Source organism: Tupaia chinensis, unplaced genomic scaffold, assembly GCF_000334495.1.
Source record: "Tupaia chinensis unplaced genomic scaffold, TupChi_1.0 Scaffold000061_1, whole genome shotgun sequence".
In the NCBI taxonomy this organism is placed as follows: Eukaryota; Metazoa; Chordata; class Mammalia; order Scandentia; family Tupaiidae; genus Tupaia; species Tupaia belangeri.
The window spans coordinates 2434822-2451915 of record NW_006159519.1 but is presented as its reverse complement, the minus strand read 5'-3'; the positions used below and the strand labels follow the sequence as shown (position 1 = coordinate 2451915).

The following is a 17094-nucleotide window of genomic DNA, read 5'->3' as shown; positions in this document are numbered from 1 at the left end:
TCTTTCCATGTCTGTCCAGGGCCGCTGGGGTGACACCTGACAGCCTCACTGCAGCATCCATTCACCCAGGAGAACAATCACTGAGGTCCCCGAGGTGTAACAGAGAATTAAGAAATCGGGCTTTGGGGAAGAAATGAATGTTAAGTTTTTATAACTACTTCCTATACCTGGGACAAGAGTGACGTCACCTAAGTGAACTTATGTACAGCACTTATTAAACATCGGGGCCTCTAGGCACGTCTTAGGGCACTTTGGGCAACACTGCAGAGATGCTTTGCTTTTGAAACCTCTCCTGGGAGGGTGACACTATCAACATGCCCTCCGCAGAAGTGGAAACACAAGAGAGTAGAAGTTCAGGGGCACAGGCAGGCAGGCTGTTCCAAACGTCCTTGATCTGCAAGTAATCCAGTTGAAAGGAATCAGTTTCTTCACAGAGAAGAATGGGAAGGCCTGTGATCTTGTTGGTGTCCTGCTAGGTTCCGAACTGCTTAGGAAGGACCCAGAGCTATGCCACCAGGCGACCCCATCTCTGCCACAAACGCCGATGGGAGCTGACTTGGAGAAAATAACCTCAAACGCACCCCAGGACCTTTAGCGCACCCTACAAACACTCAATGTAGACATTTTTAAAAAGCCTTAAAGAATAAGTGGGGTTTTGTTGTTGTTGTTGTTTGTTGTTCTTTAAAAATGAGAAACAAATAACCGGATAAAGTCAGGACGCTAAGCTCTTCACCCCGGCTAGCTAGCAATTTGCTGGACTGTCCTGATTTTTTTTTTTTTTTCATCTTTAACCATGTTTTTTGGAAACCACTAACCACTGCCTTCCCCATCTGAAAATCCTCCTCTCCTTCATGCCCACGGTGCTGGCCCTCTCCTGACACAAAGGCAGCCACGTGCCACCCTCCACATGTCTGGAGGGGAGACCATGCACTGTGTGGAGTGAACCCCACTGACGTGGCATCTGAGACGGGCAGGGACTTAGCGGAAGTCAGTGGCATGGAAAGCAGAGGGCAGGCAGGCAGGGCCCTCCCTTTGAGTCCCCGTTGTGCTACCAAGGCTGGGCTTGCCTTTTCTTGTCTGCATCTATCAGTTTTGGCGCTGACCTTAAATCCTAAGCATAGGATGGCTGTTTCTGTGTAAAGCAGACAGAAAGAGAAACTGCTCGGGGACTGAAAGCAGTACGACTTACCCAGCGTTAGAACCTTCCAGTCCCAAAGGCAGAGACGAGCCGACCACAAGCAATTTCTAACATGAAGGAAGTTGCAGAATGTAATTTTTGCTGCTGCCTCTCTTCTACCCAATCCCCTATTTTCACTGGCAATGTGTATCTTTCGGAGTCACTGTCTCTGGTTGCAATGATCTGTACCTGGCGTGCAGTGACAGCGGGTCCACGCTGTGACATTCAGAGCCTTCCTAATCTACATGCCCTTTCCTTACCTGGACGTGGCTACAGAGGGAAGGGGGTGGGGTGCTGCAAGAACAAAGCCAGCTGGATTACAAGGTCACTACCACCAGGAGCAGCATGGGGAGCCCCCTGCCTGGTGCCGGGGTGCCCGCCCTTCCCCACCCCTCATCCCAACCCGCCGCTGTGAGAATCACTTGAAGACCGATTGAAAAGTGGGGCATTCATGGTTCTTCATCTTCTTCATGAAGTTCTTGAATTCCTTGTTCCTCTTGTCCCACTTATGGATGGCTGTCAGCAAGTACTGGCTCTTCACCTTGCGGCCCATGATGAGGAACTGGTGGCTGAGGTTGTCCAGCTGGTGGCAGGGGCAGTCCGCCCCGTTCTTCAGAAACAGGACGAGCTTCTTCAGCTCCTTCTTCTTGATGGGCCCCAACTTTAGGGGCTTCTTTTTCTTGGGGACAATCTTTTTGTCTCCATTTTCTTTCTTCACTTCTTTTATTTTCATCCTCAGAGCTAGAGATGGTGTGGACACAAGAGGAAAAGGGAGAAGGGGGTGGAGGAGAAAAAGTCTGTTACCACATAGCTCTTCATTTGACAGTCACCACGCAGGGCAGAGAGCAGGTGGGAGACCGAGGCGGCTTTACACACAGGGTCTTCCGAAAGCTCCTGCAAAGTGCATTTTATTGAAAACTGCATTTAAAAAAATTGTTCGCATTAAACTAAACATGCACTTTAATTCCACATTTTTAACAAACTTTTTGAAGTTCCCTTGTAAATAGAAACCAAGGTCTCAGGTATTCACGCTGCACCAGCCCGCCCCCTAGTTTTGTGGTGTCCAGTGGCTTCTCCATACTGCCACGGGGCACCATGGGGGTCTAAACACCTTTGCAGAACCAAGTCCTGTTTCTCTCTCTTCTCTTTAAATTCAGCGACCCTGAATATCATATAATACTTTAAGAAGGGTTGGGAGCAGCAGGTGGCGTAGTGGTTAACGCACTGGACTCCCACATGGCTGATCACGGTTTGAGTCCCAGACCTACTGGCTTAAAACTCACGCCAAGCACATGTGCACGCATGCCTACAATCCTGATAGGAAAACGGAGAAGAGATTGCGGTGTGGCCAAACCCCTGGGGAAGGATTTCTCACCTTCCCTCTGTCTCTCTGGTGAGTGCATGCACCCTACAACAAAGATCTCTTTAAAAATAAGAGGACCCTGCAGGTGGCATGGTGGGTAAGGACACTGGACTTCCACATGGCCAACCGTGGTTTGAGTCCCAGACCTGGCGGCTTTTCTCACTTTCTCTCTCTCTCTCACTCTGTCCCTCTCTGGTCAATTCAAAATAAATAAGTAAAATAAATAATAATAATAAAGAGTTAAATAAAATAATTCTTAAAAAAAAAAGAAGGGGGTCATATCGTTCAATTTCATATCTTAGCATTGAAAGAAAAACTTACCCTGTGTTTTTTGGTCTTTATAAGAGTTGCTGGCTTAGTTTTTTAGCATCTCAAGGACCCACAATTCCTTGAGAGCTGGCCCTGTAGATAAGACAGACAGAGCCTGTGTGCTCTCAGCAAGTGCAGCTGTCACCTCGGTGATTCACCAACGGCCCATTTCAGCATGGGAGAAAGCAGGGTCCCTGTAGCTAGGTCTCCAGAGGCTGGACCACAGGTACTGCTCCCATTCAGCCCCCACTAATCAACCAACCTCTGCTCTGGTTTGAATGTGTCCCTCTCAAAGTCCATGAGTTGGAAACTTAACTGCCATTGTGACAGGATTAAGAAGGTGGAGACTTCATCTGACTTTCGTTGTTGAGAGACGGGGCCTTTGGGAGGCGATGAGGATCAGGGAGGCACCCCCTGATTGGATACTCTGGGTTTATAAGAAGGTATAGACACGGACATGCATACAGTTGCTCTCACCGCGCAGTGTCCAGTCTTGAATCTGAACTAACAGTAGCGACCTCAGGCTACAAGGTAGGCCAGGAAGTGGGCTAAGCATTTCCACACATTCCCTCAATCAGTCCTCACAGCTCCATGACCACGGTGCCATTACTTTCCCCATCTAACAGATGATGAGAAAACTGAGGCTTCAGGGACTAGGCTGACTTGCCAGAGTCACTAACCCTCAGCTTAACCCCACGTCTGAAAGTGCCCTTTCTATCGCCATGCAGCCTGCTGACTCTGATTCTAAACTTCTCTAAAATGAGCCCCAAACCAAAGTGTACTGATTAAATGAACCAAGAACACAAGGAAGGAGGACTAGACGTGCTTCCGGCTTTCACCTACATGCCTAGGGGACTTCACTTCCGAGACGGTCAGCGTTCCTCCTGACTGGAAGAGAATGTGTTGGCAAAGGAAACGTGGCACTTGGATGGCTTCACAATCTAACATTCATTTGATTAGAAAAGCATCCCCTGGCTACCTCGAAAAAGGGAAAAAATCCCAGGACCAAGTCATTACTGAATGTAGTTGGCAAGTATTTGCCCACGGCTTTTCTTATGAAAGGAGGTACAGCCCTTGAAGCCCACTTAACCTCAGAGCTGAGAAACACCTGAGCCCAGGGGCCTGTGGGTCAGGACCACATACCAGGGAGCAGAGGGCACAGGGAGCAGAGGGCACCAAGGAGCAGAGGACACCAGGGAGCAGAGGGCACCAGGGAGCGGAGGGCACCAGAGAGCAGAGGGCACCGGGAGCAGAACACTGGCCGAGATCCACTGCCCAAGCTTCCTGCACACAGCAGTGGGCTGTGCACAACTCAGTGACCCCATTCTTCAAACGTTTTCCCCAGCTAAACTAGCCACTGCCCAGTGGGGAGCAACAGGTGGGAGCACAAGGAGCACCCCAAGGCCTCACCCCAACATGCCCAAACAGGCCCCACCTGGCACCTGGCTCAGCCTCCATGTTGGCTGACAATCCTCACCCTGTGGTTCTTGAAGGAAAGGCTATCAGCTCCATCTGCAGCTCACTAAATGAGAAAAGTTCTCGGGGGCGTTGAGCGAGGTCCCACCACTCAGGCCTAGGCAGGATCAAGTCTCCATCTCTACCACCCTCCGTAGAACAAAGCCAGGAGGAGGTGGAGAAACCACATACAGGAAGAGGCTGCAGAGGACTGAAGGACTGCATGGCAGCAAAGCAGTAAGAGCAATTCTGCTCCTCACCAGACCCACCAAGAAGAAACCCAGGTTGCTAGCTCCTTCCCGAAGGGCCCAGAACTGAGCGCTGCAATAGGAATGACCAGGCGTGTCCCCCGGAGAGGATCATACATTTCCCACTGACAAGGTAAGTAATGAGAGCTCGCCTCACGCTGGGCTCCACACAGAAGCACAGAGAGGAGCTCTATCGTGGCTCCTTCTTGAATGATCACAGTAACCACGTTAGAGGGGCACTGCTATTATTTTACTATGATCAAGGAGGGCTCAGGCTAAGCCATGCCAGCGTGAGGCCACAGACAGTAAGAGACAGAATCAGGATTAGAACCTAAACCTAACTCCAAAGACCAAGCCCCCTTGTACATCCATGACTTACTAGAAACCGATATTGCTTCAGTGGAAACTATTTCAGTCTTCTGATTGCATCGCTTTTAATCACAACCCAAATCAAAAATTAATGTTCCTTTGCCATGACCGTGTAAAAGAATTTAGTTTACATAGGTGGGGGGAACAGCGAGGAGAGAGGGGAAATCAAATGATGGAAACGTGTTATGCATTAGGCTCTTCCTTGCCACTTGGCTCACTTTCTCTCGTGAGGTGGGGAGAGCAGGGAAGACGACACATATGGCCAGAAATTACTAACATCTTTCCATCTTTCAAGGGTTTATTTTAGGGGTGCAGATTACCCACAATGTTTGGATAGGAGATTAGCTATCCACGCTCAATTCTCCAGTGCCCTGTGGACGTGTGTACCGCCCCCACCATGCCACACCCACAGGCCTTGGGCAGGGCTGGATGCTGGCCTAGAATTGGCCTGGGAGAGACCACCTCCCCTGTCCCACCATGCTGACCACGCCCGGACCCCAGGGATTCTACCCCCAGGCTAAGTGTGTGATGCCAGTGGGGGTGGTGCGCAGGGAGGAGCCCTGTGAGGCACGAGCCAGGGCCATAGCTGGACAGAGTCCTGGGTTCTAACCATGTGACCTCAAAATCTGGTTTTGAACTTCTCAAGTCTTAGTTTTCCACCTGTAAAGTGTAGAGCAGTGTCTGATGGAGACCCCGGCAGGATTCCCACTCCGAGGGCCCATGCTGGGCAATACTGAGGAGCAGCAAAGGTCATCTCCAGCACCCTCTCCACCCTGCATACCTCTAGCACATGGCCTGCTTATGCTGGAGGGTACAGCTACAAGTGACTCCCTCTCGGGCCCTCAACCTCAGCACCTGCATCAGCTGGACCCTGAACTAAAACTAAACACAAAAACAAAAATATCTTCCTTGTTTTTTAACATCCTCCAAGGGTAGGCCATTATTCCCACCTTCAGCAAGAATTCAGATACCCAGGGACTTTGGGAACTCCCAACTTGAGGCTGAAATTAGGGGCTTTCTGGGTCTTTCTCAACAACCTTAAATAATCCCTTCCAGTTGAGTAGACCGTTCAAGTCTCATGCCACTTTCAGTCACCCAAACTATGTGTTTTGTTTCCAAATTATGCTTTCCAGGTAGCTTCCCCACAGAACTTGGCTACGTGACTGCAGCTGAGATGAGAATCAGAAGTCATATGATCCATGTGGTCCTCCTGGTGTCCCTGCCTCTATCCCCTAGTCACTTGGACACGGTGCTTGGGTGTGGGACAGCCATTGGCCCAGGGGCAATCACCGACACAACCTATAATGTGGAATTGCCGTGGGAATCCAAGTGGGGTCTCCCAGGGAAGGTGGGAACAGGACCAAGTTAGGACTTGGACTCAGAACACATGTGACCTCAGGTAATAGTCGCAATGAAGGGCAAAGTTCAGAGAAAAGAGGAAGAGGGACTCAGGGAGCCCCTTCGCTGGGGTGAGAGGAAAAGGTTACAGGAAGAGTGATTAGAGGCACCCAGGGAAGACCAGGCAGTCCAGAATCGCAAATACTACAGGAGGGAGGTGTTCCCAGCGGAGGACCCCAGATGCCGAAGAGTTCAGGATAAGCCTGCCGATCACTCGACTTGGCAATTAGGGCATCACACAGTACCAGGACCTGAAGGAGCAGGAGGGAATTCTGGAGAGCTGAAGCCAACGGGAGGCAGAGAGAGACCATCTAGCCCACACAAACGGTCTACCCCACAGACAGCTGCCAGGTGGCTAGAACAACGCTGGTGATGTCACCACCGGCCACTTCCAGCCACACACGAGACTGAGCCACACAATTACTTCCACTCCTTCTTGAAGTCAGTTTAAAATTATTGCTAAAATAGAAAGTTATACACACACACAAGCAAAGGGTAAAGGGAACAAGAGCGCATCAATGACATTCTGTATACGAGAAAGCAAATGGATGGTGGGACCTGGCTTGACAGAGGGAAGAAAAGCTAAAACGTGGCAGCTTACAGAGAGCAATGCCAGGAAGAAGCAAGCCCACCCGCCCCACACAACCGGGGCACGGTGCCCTCGAACTCCACCACAAAGCTGTGTGCAGTGACAGGCTGGCATCAAGTGTGGCAGGGGTGCTCAGAGCCAGGCCCTGGGCTCTGAGTCCCCGCGACTGCCCTCGCCAGCTCCAGCAGCCGCCAGGAGGTGAGTGGGGTGCAGCAAACACACGGACAGTGGGGAGGTGCTGCACGGACAGCAGAGGGTTAAGTCAAGTCACACAGGAACAGCGAGCCCCTCGGCCTTAGAACCTGCGCCAACAGCTCCAGTCAGAGGAAGTGATGATTTCTCGTTAGAGAAACTGGTTGCTCTAAAGACAACTCTTAGGAACACCCCCACAAAGCTGTAAAATGAGACCCCGTGGATCGCAGGCCAGTATATGCACAAGGAGCTTCCAATTCCACACCTCACTCTGAAATTCATTGTCCAGCCAGAATTGCAGGCAGTTAAGGAAAGCCTCTCAACGTGAGCGAGAGACCAACACATCCCCTCTCCAGGAAAAGAAGAAAGCAGAGATAACAGAAATGCAGAGAGCAAAAGGAGAACATTTAAAGGCTGTTAGCTAAGCTATACTGGATTCATACAACAAAAACAGAAAGCTGTTTCTAACTCTGGCCAGAGAGCAAGAAAGAGCATTTAGAAATGTACATGTAAGCAAACTAGAGCCCAACGGTGCGGTGCTAGAACAATACCCAGAACTTTTGGGAACTCCCAACTTGAGGCTGGAAGTAGGGGCTCTCTGGGTCTTTCTCAGCAACCTGAAAATAAATAACCTCTTACAGGAATTATTCATTTATTGACCTGTGAGGCAATCTCACATGAGAAGGTTCATGGTTCAAGCCCAGATGCCTCCCTGAGTACACTGAGCCGGAGCTGGGGGTAGGGGTGGAGGTGGAGAGTGGCATCAGATCCTGTCAGGGATGCTGTCTGTCTGTCTCCCTCTCTCTCAGAAGAAAAAATAATCTTTTAAAAAGAGAAGAAATAAAGAATACATGTGCTTTAAGACAAGGTTGAAGAAATTTCCTGAGCAGCTGAATGAAATGTGGAAGAGACAGAAAATGCCAGAAAGAAAGGTAAGCCTCGTCCTAAGAGTTTCAACATCTAAAAAACCAAGAAAACAAATGGCAGAAAACACCAAAGAAATAATAGAAGAAAACTTTCCAGAAACGAAGACCATGACTTCTCAGGTTAAACAGTTCCCGGATCAGCGAATCATGACACTGAGGAACACCAGGGTTATCAAAAGCTTTTCAGTCTTTCCGAGAACAAGGACAGCACCAAGATGGCCCCGGCTTTCACTGGTTCAGCCTTGAGGTTTCTGGCTTTACAATGTGCCCGTCAGGACGTAATCTCTTTGTGAGTAGAGGAGCTTCCGTACATCTAATACGAAGGATCAGGCATCAGAATGGCACCGGATTTATCAACAGCAATTTTAGAAGCTGGGAGATGATAAACTGATGGCTTTAAAATTCCTACATTTGGGGGCCAGCAGGTGGTGTAGTGGTTAAGGTGCTGGACTCCTACGTGGCAGATTATAGTTCGAGTTCTGGACCTGGCAGCTTGAAAATCATGTTGGGTGCATGTGCATGCATGCCCAAAATCCCAGGAGGAGAATGGAGGAGAAGGGACAGTGGCATGGCCATCCCCTCTAAGGGGGGATTTCTCACTTTCCTCTCTGCCTCTCTCTGGCAAAAACTTTAAAAAGAAATAAAGAAATAAAAGCCTAAATTTGATACTGAGCCAAACTATCAATCATCAGGTAAGAGGAGAATAAAGGTATCTTCAGGTACTAAAAGGTTTTTTAAAATGGTTGGGTACAGCAGACCTAAACTCAATCAAACTGAAACAGGAAGGAAGAGGACTTGGGCCGATTAGCTGATGTCCATCTGCCAGAAATCTGGGGCTGAATTGACATCGTAAGCATAAGCAGGTGGGCAAATAAAATGAAGCAAATACTATCTCAAGGAAAAGCAAAGAGTGTAAAAGAAAGGGAATACCAGGGCCGGCGGTGGCAAGGCGGTTAAGGTGGCTGGATCCACATGGTCAACGTATGATTCCAGGCGTTGGCCTCGCTGGCTTGGAAAAAAAAAAAAAAAGATTAAAAAAGAAGAAGAAAGGAAATATAAATGCAGTACCCTACATGGCTCAACTGCAAATAATGTTTACATAACCCTATAAATAAATTAAACATGGACTATTACGCAAAAGTGTGATATAACTATATTAGAAAGATAGTATAAGAGAAATCTTTGACTTCACTAACAAATCAATACATAATGTCTAAACATTAAAATCAAGAAATCAGGGGCCTAGGGCCAACATGGTGGTTAAGGTGTTGGACTCCCACATGGCTGACTGTGGTTTGAGTCCTGGACCTGGTAACTTGCTTTCTCACTTTCTCTCTCTCTCTCTGGTGAGTGCACATGCCCTATAGCAAACTTAAATAATAATAATTAAATTAAATTAATTTTAAAAAGAAAGGAATCAGGGGCCTGCTGGCAGCATGCTGGGGTGACAAGATTCCACATGGCCAACCACATGGTTTGAGTCCCAGACCTAGCAGCATTAAGAACCTGCCAGGCACATGTGCATGAGTGCATGCCCAAAATCCTGAGAGGGAAATGGAGAAAGGATTTCGGTATGGCCATCCCCCCAAAGGGTGCTTTCTCACTTTCTCTCTCTCTCTCTCTCGCTCTCTCTCTCTCTCTCTCTCTCGCTCTCTCTCACTCTCTGTCGCTGGCAAGTGCACACACTGTAACAAATTTTTTTTAATTAAGGTATCAAATTACATGCATTTATTGGCTCTGCAACATAAAAATTACAGGAAACCATTGTCTTGAATTAAACACCTGTTCTAAGCCTGAGACACTAGACCAAATCTCATATCATCAAACTTTAAGGGAGCCAAAAGATCTCAAAATAGGACCCCACCCCATCCCTGAAAATAGGAGATGCCAGTCTACCTGAGTGATGCTGGGCGGAAATAAAACTTGTGTGGCTTTCTTAGGAACATGCACCTGAGCTAGCTCAAGATGCTCTCCAGACTCGTCAGAGTCTGTCCTATGAGCGGCTTTATCGCTCAGATGCATTTCTCCTGCCCCTTCCAGACAGAGGACGGCCATGAGGGCAGCCTGCTCTCTATCACAGAATTGAGCCGATCTCCCCTGCAGGAGACTCCTTGCTCCTCCCTTCCCCCACGTGTGACTTCTGCCTTTAAAATCACCCTGAAATCCATAGGACTCCTGCACATACTATCCGGGGCAATGTGGGCACTGTAGTGTCCGATCACCCTAACCCCGGCTCAAACGAAATCTGTTGCTACTTACTTTGCCACGACTTTCTCTATGTATACCGACAGCTCCGGTTTGATAAGCATCACAAGAAACGGCTGCAGAGCTGAAATTCATGACCTCGTGTGGGAATTGCCTTGCCCCATGAAAGACTGCGAATTTTGGTTGATTGCTTATTGGATTTTTTAAACTGTATTTATTTTGAAGCAAAAAATGTAAAAGCTTCTGTCTAATAAAGAACCAAGCATATACACCACTTCAACACACCCCAGAACGCGAGCTCATAAAGCACGCACAGAGATCCCATTCCCGTCCTTCCACTTTCTCTTTCACTAGCGCCCCTGGGCTTCCGGTGGGGGTTCTTGAGTTTTGGTTGAGTAAGAATGCTGCTTTTTGGACCCGTTGTTTTGCAGGGGAGAGAGGCAGCTTACTGAGCTAGTAAATAAATGACCAACGTTTTTCAGCTGAAAGATCATTTAAGTTAGAAGGAGGACTATCTAATGACACTGAACCAGAAGGGACATTAAACCTAGTTCCACCGACAGAAATAAAGCTCTCACAGCTGGGCAGAACCTCTGCCCGGACCTCTGCTGCTCTCAGTTCTCCCAGGAAGCGGAACAAGGGGGATCAACGGGATCCTGGCAGATTCTGGGACGACTAGGCAAGCCCTTGGCGGCTTTCCCTCCAAGAGGTGTGAAGGAAAAGCCATCCAGGAGCGGACACCACAGCACACACCCCGATTCCCAGGAGCCGTGCTCTTACCCTAAATTGCTCAGAGAGGGCTGGTTCCGGAGATGATCTGAGGAACAGGCGGTAAGCGAGTCACTGAGCGGAGACTGGCAAACTCGCTACCCAGTGGCCTGGCACCAGCCAGCTCCCACCAGCCCCCCCGGGACAGAGGGCCCAGAGATGCACACCCCAGTGCCTGCACCCTGCGCTCCCACGGAGTGTCCTTCTGTCGGACGGTCCCCGTTCCTCGGTCTCCTGGATGTGTGACCCCAAGGCCCAGGGCAGAAAGCACCACCTCCAAACCCTACTGCGCAGCTGAGCCTGTTACCAGCGCTGAGTCCGGGCCGTTGGCTGTGAGAAACCGCAGCCTCCTTCCAACACTCGGCAGCGGCAGCGGCAGCGGCAGGGGCACCGTGCAGAGCTGGCTTTGAGGCATTAGGGCCCAAATGAGCCCTCCGACAAAGGCCTGGCATGGCAGCTTAGCGGACCTCTCTGTTCCCAGCAGGAGCCGGTGTCTGGCATCATTAATTCGTTTAGCAAAGAAAGGAGCTTGCGCTTTGTCACAATAACTCAGACTCCCTCCCCAACCACAAACCACACGCCACAGACTTGTATGCATGTACCGACTGCGGGACACACATTATTTTTAAAATAAAGCAAAAACAAAACCCCCTAAAGAGATTAAAAGCAGCTTTCCTTTACTCTACGAAAAACAGCAGATGTAGCGAATGTTCCCGAATGACTCATTTGGGAGAAACTGTTTCACTGAAGTTGTCTTCCATCCTGGATCGCAGACACCTTGGGGAGGCTGTCAGGCAGCAGAGCAGTTGGGGACTTTACGAGGCCCTCGCGACATGCACGCGCCCGCTCACGCTCACACGGGCTCACACCAGCAGTGTGGATGCCAGCCTCCCAGATCCCGCCGCCTAATTGCTTGATTTCATGGATTGTGTTAAGTCCCCCCTGATTTCGGCTAATGGTGCAAAATGAAAGCCTCACTCAGAGCAAAGGGCTGCCTGGTGTGGTTTATCTGGGAGGACTGCGCCGGCGGCCTGGCAGCCAGGGCTTGGGCCTCCGTGTACGCTAAAGAGCTCCGGCCCTTCCCCTTCCTGGTGGCACCTTCGAGACTGCCACCCGCCAGCCCCTGCCCCCCAGGCAGGAGGCCGAGGCGAAGAGAATGACGCAAATAAAGTCAGTCATGAGGACTGACTGAATCTTGGCTCCAAGTGCGGCGGACTTGCCAAGGCAAACAGCTTTCCCAGCACGGGGTCCTGGTCTGCCGTTCCTCCCCCATTCCACCCTGGTGTGCACCCGAATGGCAAGCCGGAGCACAGCACGCCTCTTGGAAAGGAAAAGACGGGGCGTAGGGGAACAGGCTTCCGAACCAATGGATGGGAGACCTAGGGGCTGTCCCTGGCTCTGCGGGGTGCTTGGGAATTCTCCAATGTGACCATCATCCTCGAACGCCCTGAGGACTTGGTAAAAGCAGAACACTGAGCTCCACCCCAAGTTTCGGGTTCAGTAGTGAGGGGGTGGGGGAGAACACGACAAGAACCAGCATTTCTCACAACATCCGACACTGCTGCTGCTACTGCTGGTCAAGGGACTACAAGAGAACCACCAGGTGGGGACCAGTAGGGCTTTCTCATCTGTCACCTTGGCTATTCTCAATGGCACGTGTAAAGGACTTTCTTGGGTGATGTTTACACCTAGAGGCCCAGGTGGCCCCCCAAGCCCACAGACGCTCAGGCTGAAGCTACTAAGGATAGCCTGGGCGGGTCCAGACCTTGATGCAAGCTCAACTGTCCCTGTCCCACCGTGAGCTCCTGCAGGCCTCAGCCAGGCCTCATCCACCCTGCTCAGGTAGTGAGTGCCTACCGCGTGGGGGAGCTCAGCGAAGCACTTGCGGGATGGCCAATGAGTAGGAAGACGTGGGCAGCCCAGCCTCCACCTTGATGCTGATGGCTCGCGGGTGAGCTGGGGGTCTCTGCACAAACCTCGGCTTCAGGGCCGACAGCAGTGACAGCTCACAGCTATGGAGGGTGTGCTCCGGCCAGGCATCAGGCCACACTTGTGCACACTTGGGGGCTCTGCAAAAGGTGTGTGGAAAACCCGTATTATGCAAAAACTATGCATGAATTTCAAAACTGTTTCACACCAAGATAAATTAGGACTTTAACCGCATTTCTCCAGACTTTTTGAAGTCTCCTTGTATGAACTCCTGGAATCCTCCAACAATTATGAGGTAGACACTCCGGTTGTAACCAGTTTCCAGATGAGGAAACTGAGGCGGAAGGGCTTGGGCAGTTACATGAACAACTGGTCAGTGGCAGTGCTGGGTCTGGTCCCGGGAAGTCTAGTTCACCAAACAAGTGATATGGAGGTCAGCAAGCTGCATACGCAGAACGGAGGAGTGGGGGTGCGCTGCGGGGAGGCAGGGGCCCCCCACCATGGCAAGCTGCTTGCCAGGCCTGGGTCAGGGAGGGTCCATACTCGAGCCCCACAGGCCCGTTTTTTCCTTCTGCAGGCATTCTAGGTGTAAAGGATTCAGAGAGGAAAACACTCATCTGATTCGTCACAGGATTCTCCGATTAGGCCTTCGAGAAAGTCACGATGTTATTTTTCTATGCCATGACTTCCCCAACGACCCAATACGAAGCCAAGAACCCTCCAAGAGAAGCCCGTGTCTGAAATCCCCCACCCTAACCACCACATGGGTCTCTGAAGCAGAAACGGAAGCTCATCTCTGAAGACAGAGCTCACCCAGGCCTGAGGGTCCCATCACAGAGGAGAGGCCTTACCCGTCCACGTGTCCAGCCCTGCCTCTCTCCAATTTCTGCACTTGCATTTTCTTTCCTTCAGCCTCTTCGGGCTTTGTGTCAGCCCCAGCGAGGGATGGAAGACGTAGTCGCCCTGGCAGCCTGCCCGCCCCTGGCCCCTGGCCATTACCACGTCCAGCCTGAGCCTGGGCCCACAATGACACCTGCCCTGTCCATCACATGCACAGTGCCTGGTTTCACTACAAGACCAGGGGAGGGGGCGGGAAAGGGGTGACAGGGCCCATGTGGTTCCCTCGTCACCCACCTGGCAAAGCCCACCAGAAACATACATGAATCCGGCTGGATGACAACGCCAAACAGGATGGGGAAGAACGCTGATCTCTCAAGGTGAAATCTGTCTTGGCCTCAGACAGGCGTGGCTGAAGCGAGGAAGTGAAAGCGGGAATCTGCACCCGGTCTTATCTGAAAGCTGGCCTTATCTGGGCCTCGGGTTCCTGTTCTCTGGCAAGTCCACCTGGCACACATCCAGGGTGGCCGGGCAGGATCGGCCTCGAGCTGAATGTCCAGACGTCTGTCTCTAGGTCCTCGGGCCCTCGCTGAGTTGCTTTTCTTCCTCTCAGCCCACCCAGAACCTCACCCACAAGTGACAGGGCAGCAGCTCTGAGAGCCGAGGGGGAGCCAGCGTACAGGAAAAGCAAAGGCACCCTCAGCCTGGCACTCCTTACCTGCTTTTTCAGGAAAGCTACTATTGAAAAGAGAAGCAGGCCAGCCCATGGTTAAGGTGGCTGAATCCCACATGGCCAAATATGTGGTTCAAGTCCTGGCCCCAGCAGCTTAAAAACATGCCAGGCACGTGTGCATCCCAAATCTTAACAGGAGGCAGAAATAGAGAAGGGACTGCAATGTGACCATGCCCACAGGGATGCTTTCTCTTCTCTCTCTCTCTCTCTCTCTCTCTCTCTCTCTGGTGAGAATACATACCCTCTGGCAATTTAAAGAAGGAAGGAAGGGAGGAGGGAAGGAAAAGAGGGGTGGAGGGGTGGGTTTGGGAGCAGAAAAGACAGAAGCAAATGAAACTTCCCCATGACTGGAGGCTGCTGACCCATGAGTCAGACGGCCAGCAGAAGAATAAGCAGCCCAGAGGAGGCCCCCAGCATGGGCCAAGACTCGGGTACGGTGCACAGCATAGCGGCAACCGGCACCCAGCCCACATTCTGGGCACCTTCTCCAGCGTCCGTATGCGCTACCATTCACAAGGACCTGGAAGCCAGCTCTCCGGATCCTGTGCGCCCAGTGCACATGGCATGCCCAGTGGCCAGTGATGAACAGCCTTGGTCTGCAGAGTCTAGTGAGATACGAGGCAACTCCTCAGATACCCACGTGGACACCGACATCTGACTCTTGGAAGGAGTCCAGAGTGTCGGGACCCTGACGGGGTCCTCCACCCTTCCTGGGCAGGGCCCTTTGGGTAGAGGCTGGCTGCCCCAGGACTACATCTACTTCCTGGCTAGGCTGCATGCAGACAGCCCGCACCCGTGCCTCGGGGCGCTGGGTTTTGTTTGGCTCTGTTCACAGATGTTAGAAACTGACACTCCTGTGCACGGAAGCGAACAGCAGAGCCCCCGGCTACATTCTAGCTGCTACTTGTCCCCCAGCAGCCACCGGCTCCTGCCATGCTGTGACTCGGTACTCCTCAGGAACCATCTGGGTCTAGAATTCCCTCTACCGTGCAAGTGAGGCAGTCCAGTATGACCCTCCCAAGAGTCACCGTGCAGTGTCCACTTACCAAGCCAGCCTTTTTAATGCACAGGAGCAACTTTGTCACCCTCCAGGGGCCACCAGTCTCTGCCATCACTGGCCAGATCAAGTGCCAGGCAGTGTCCTCTTGACCTTCGCCACAACACAGGTAGGTACTACTCCTGCCTTTTAAGACAATCAGATTTGGGACCAGCAGATGGCATAATGGTTACATCGCTGGACTCCCATGTAATCGACCGTGGTTCAAGTCCTGGTCCCGGCAGCTTAAAACTCAAGCCACGCACATGTGCTTGTGTGCCCAAGATCCCGAGAGGAGAATGGAAGAGAAGGGATTGAGGTGTGGCCATCCCACCAGGGGCTGATTTCTCACTTTGTCTCTCTAACTCTCTCTGTCTCTTCAGCAAAACCATCCACCCTATAGCAAAAATCTCTCTTAAAAAAAACAAACAAACAAAAAAAAGACATGCAGATTTGGGCAGATTTGGGTGTATCATTTTCCAAAAGACACGGCCAGTGAGTGACATCACGGGGACCAAATCCAAGGTCATTTGGCTGTAGAACCCTGGGACAAGCTGAAGAGTGTTCCCACAAGTTCACGTCCACCGGGACTTCAAGACACCTTATTGGAGATTGAGCCAGCTGCAGATATAACTGGTTAAAGTAAGACGCGGCCACGCGGGATGCTGTCCGCATGAGAGGAGGAAAGGGAACACAGAGACACAGGACAAAGGCTCTCTGAAGAGAGAAACAAGACAGGGCTACAAGCCAAGGAATGATGACAGTTGCTGGGAGCCACCAGAAGCCAGGAACGATGGGAGGCCTGGCATAAATTCTCCTTGGAGCCCCTGAGGGGAGCCAACCCTGCCTTGTCGGTTGGTATGTTTTTAAATGCTGAAGAGCTTGTGTGCACGTGCAGGAGAGAAAGAAAAGGCACCCTCATTAGGGCCTGGTCACACTCAATCCTTTTTCCTCCAATTCTCCATCCCATCAGGATCCCAGGCATGCATGTAGGCACCCAGATGCTGCTCAAGTGGGCCAGAGCCAGGACTCGAACACTGGTCACCCATGTGGGATCTGGCTTCCTCTGTACAGCACTTAATGGCTCCATGACAAGGCCAGCGCCTGCACTGACTTTGACTTACAGGCTCTTGAGCTGCAAGAGAACATGTTTCTGTTGCTAAGCCACCCAGCTTGTGGCCATCTGTCAGACAACCCTAGGGAACAAGCACAAGTCCAAATTCAAAGCCGCTGCATGGCTGCTTCTCAGCAGATGTCGCCCACCAGCCACGGGGAACACGCAGGGCTTGCTGGGGTGCCTCATGCTGATGGACCGCTCAGCTCTACCGTGAGACTCTGGCCAAGTCACTTCTCTGAGCTCCATTTCCCTCCGTTGAAAAACAGAGGTAATAAAACCTTCCATCGCTCAGGACCATCGGTGGGCTCAATGTAAGTGTTGGTTCTTGGGGGAGGGAGACAACATTTGGCATGGTGATTAAGGCACTGGACTCCTACATAGTCAATCGCTGTTCAAGTCCTGGATCTGGCAATTTGAAAATCGCACTGGGTGCATGTACATGC

General features: G+C 51.2%; 1 protein-coding gene across 1 annotated transcript in view; it reads right to left on the bottom strand.

Annotated features, from left to right (window-relative positions):
* Positions 1–16: 16 nt before the first annotated feature.
* SFRP1 (secreted frizzled related protein 1) overlaps positions 17–17094 on the bottom strand; it is a gene marked incomplete at its 5' end in the record, with an annotated part of 41190 nt that continues 24112 nt past the window's right edge. The window contains 1 exon segment of the mRNA XM_006141687.3: positions 17–1918. Coding sequence (XP_006141749.2) covers positions 1596–1918 — 323 coding nt within the window.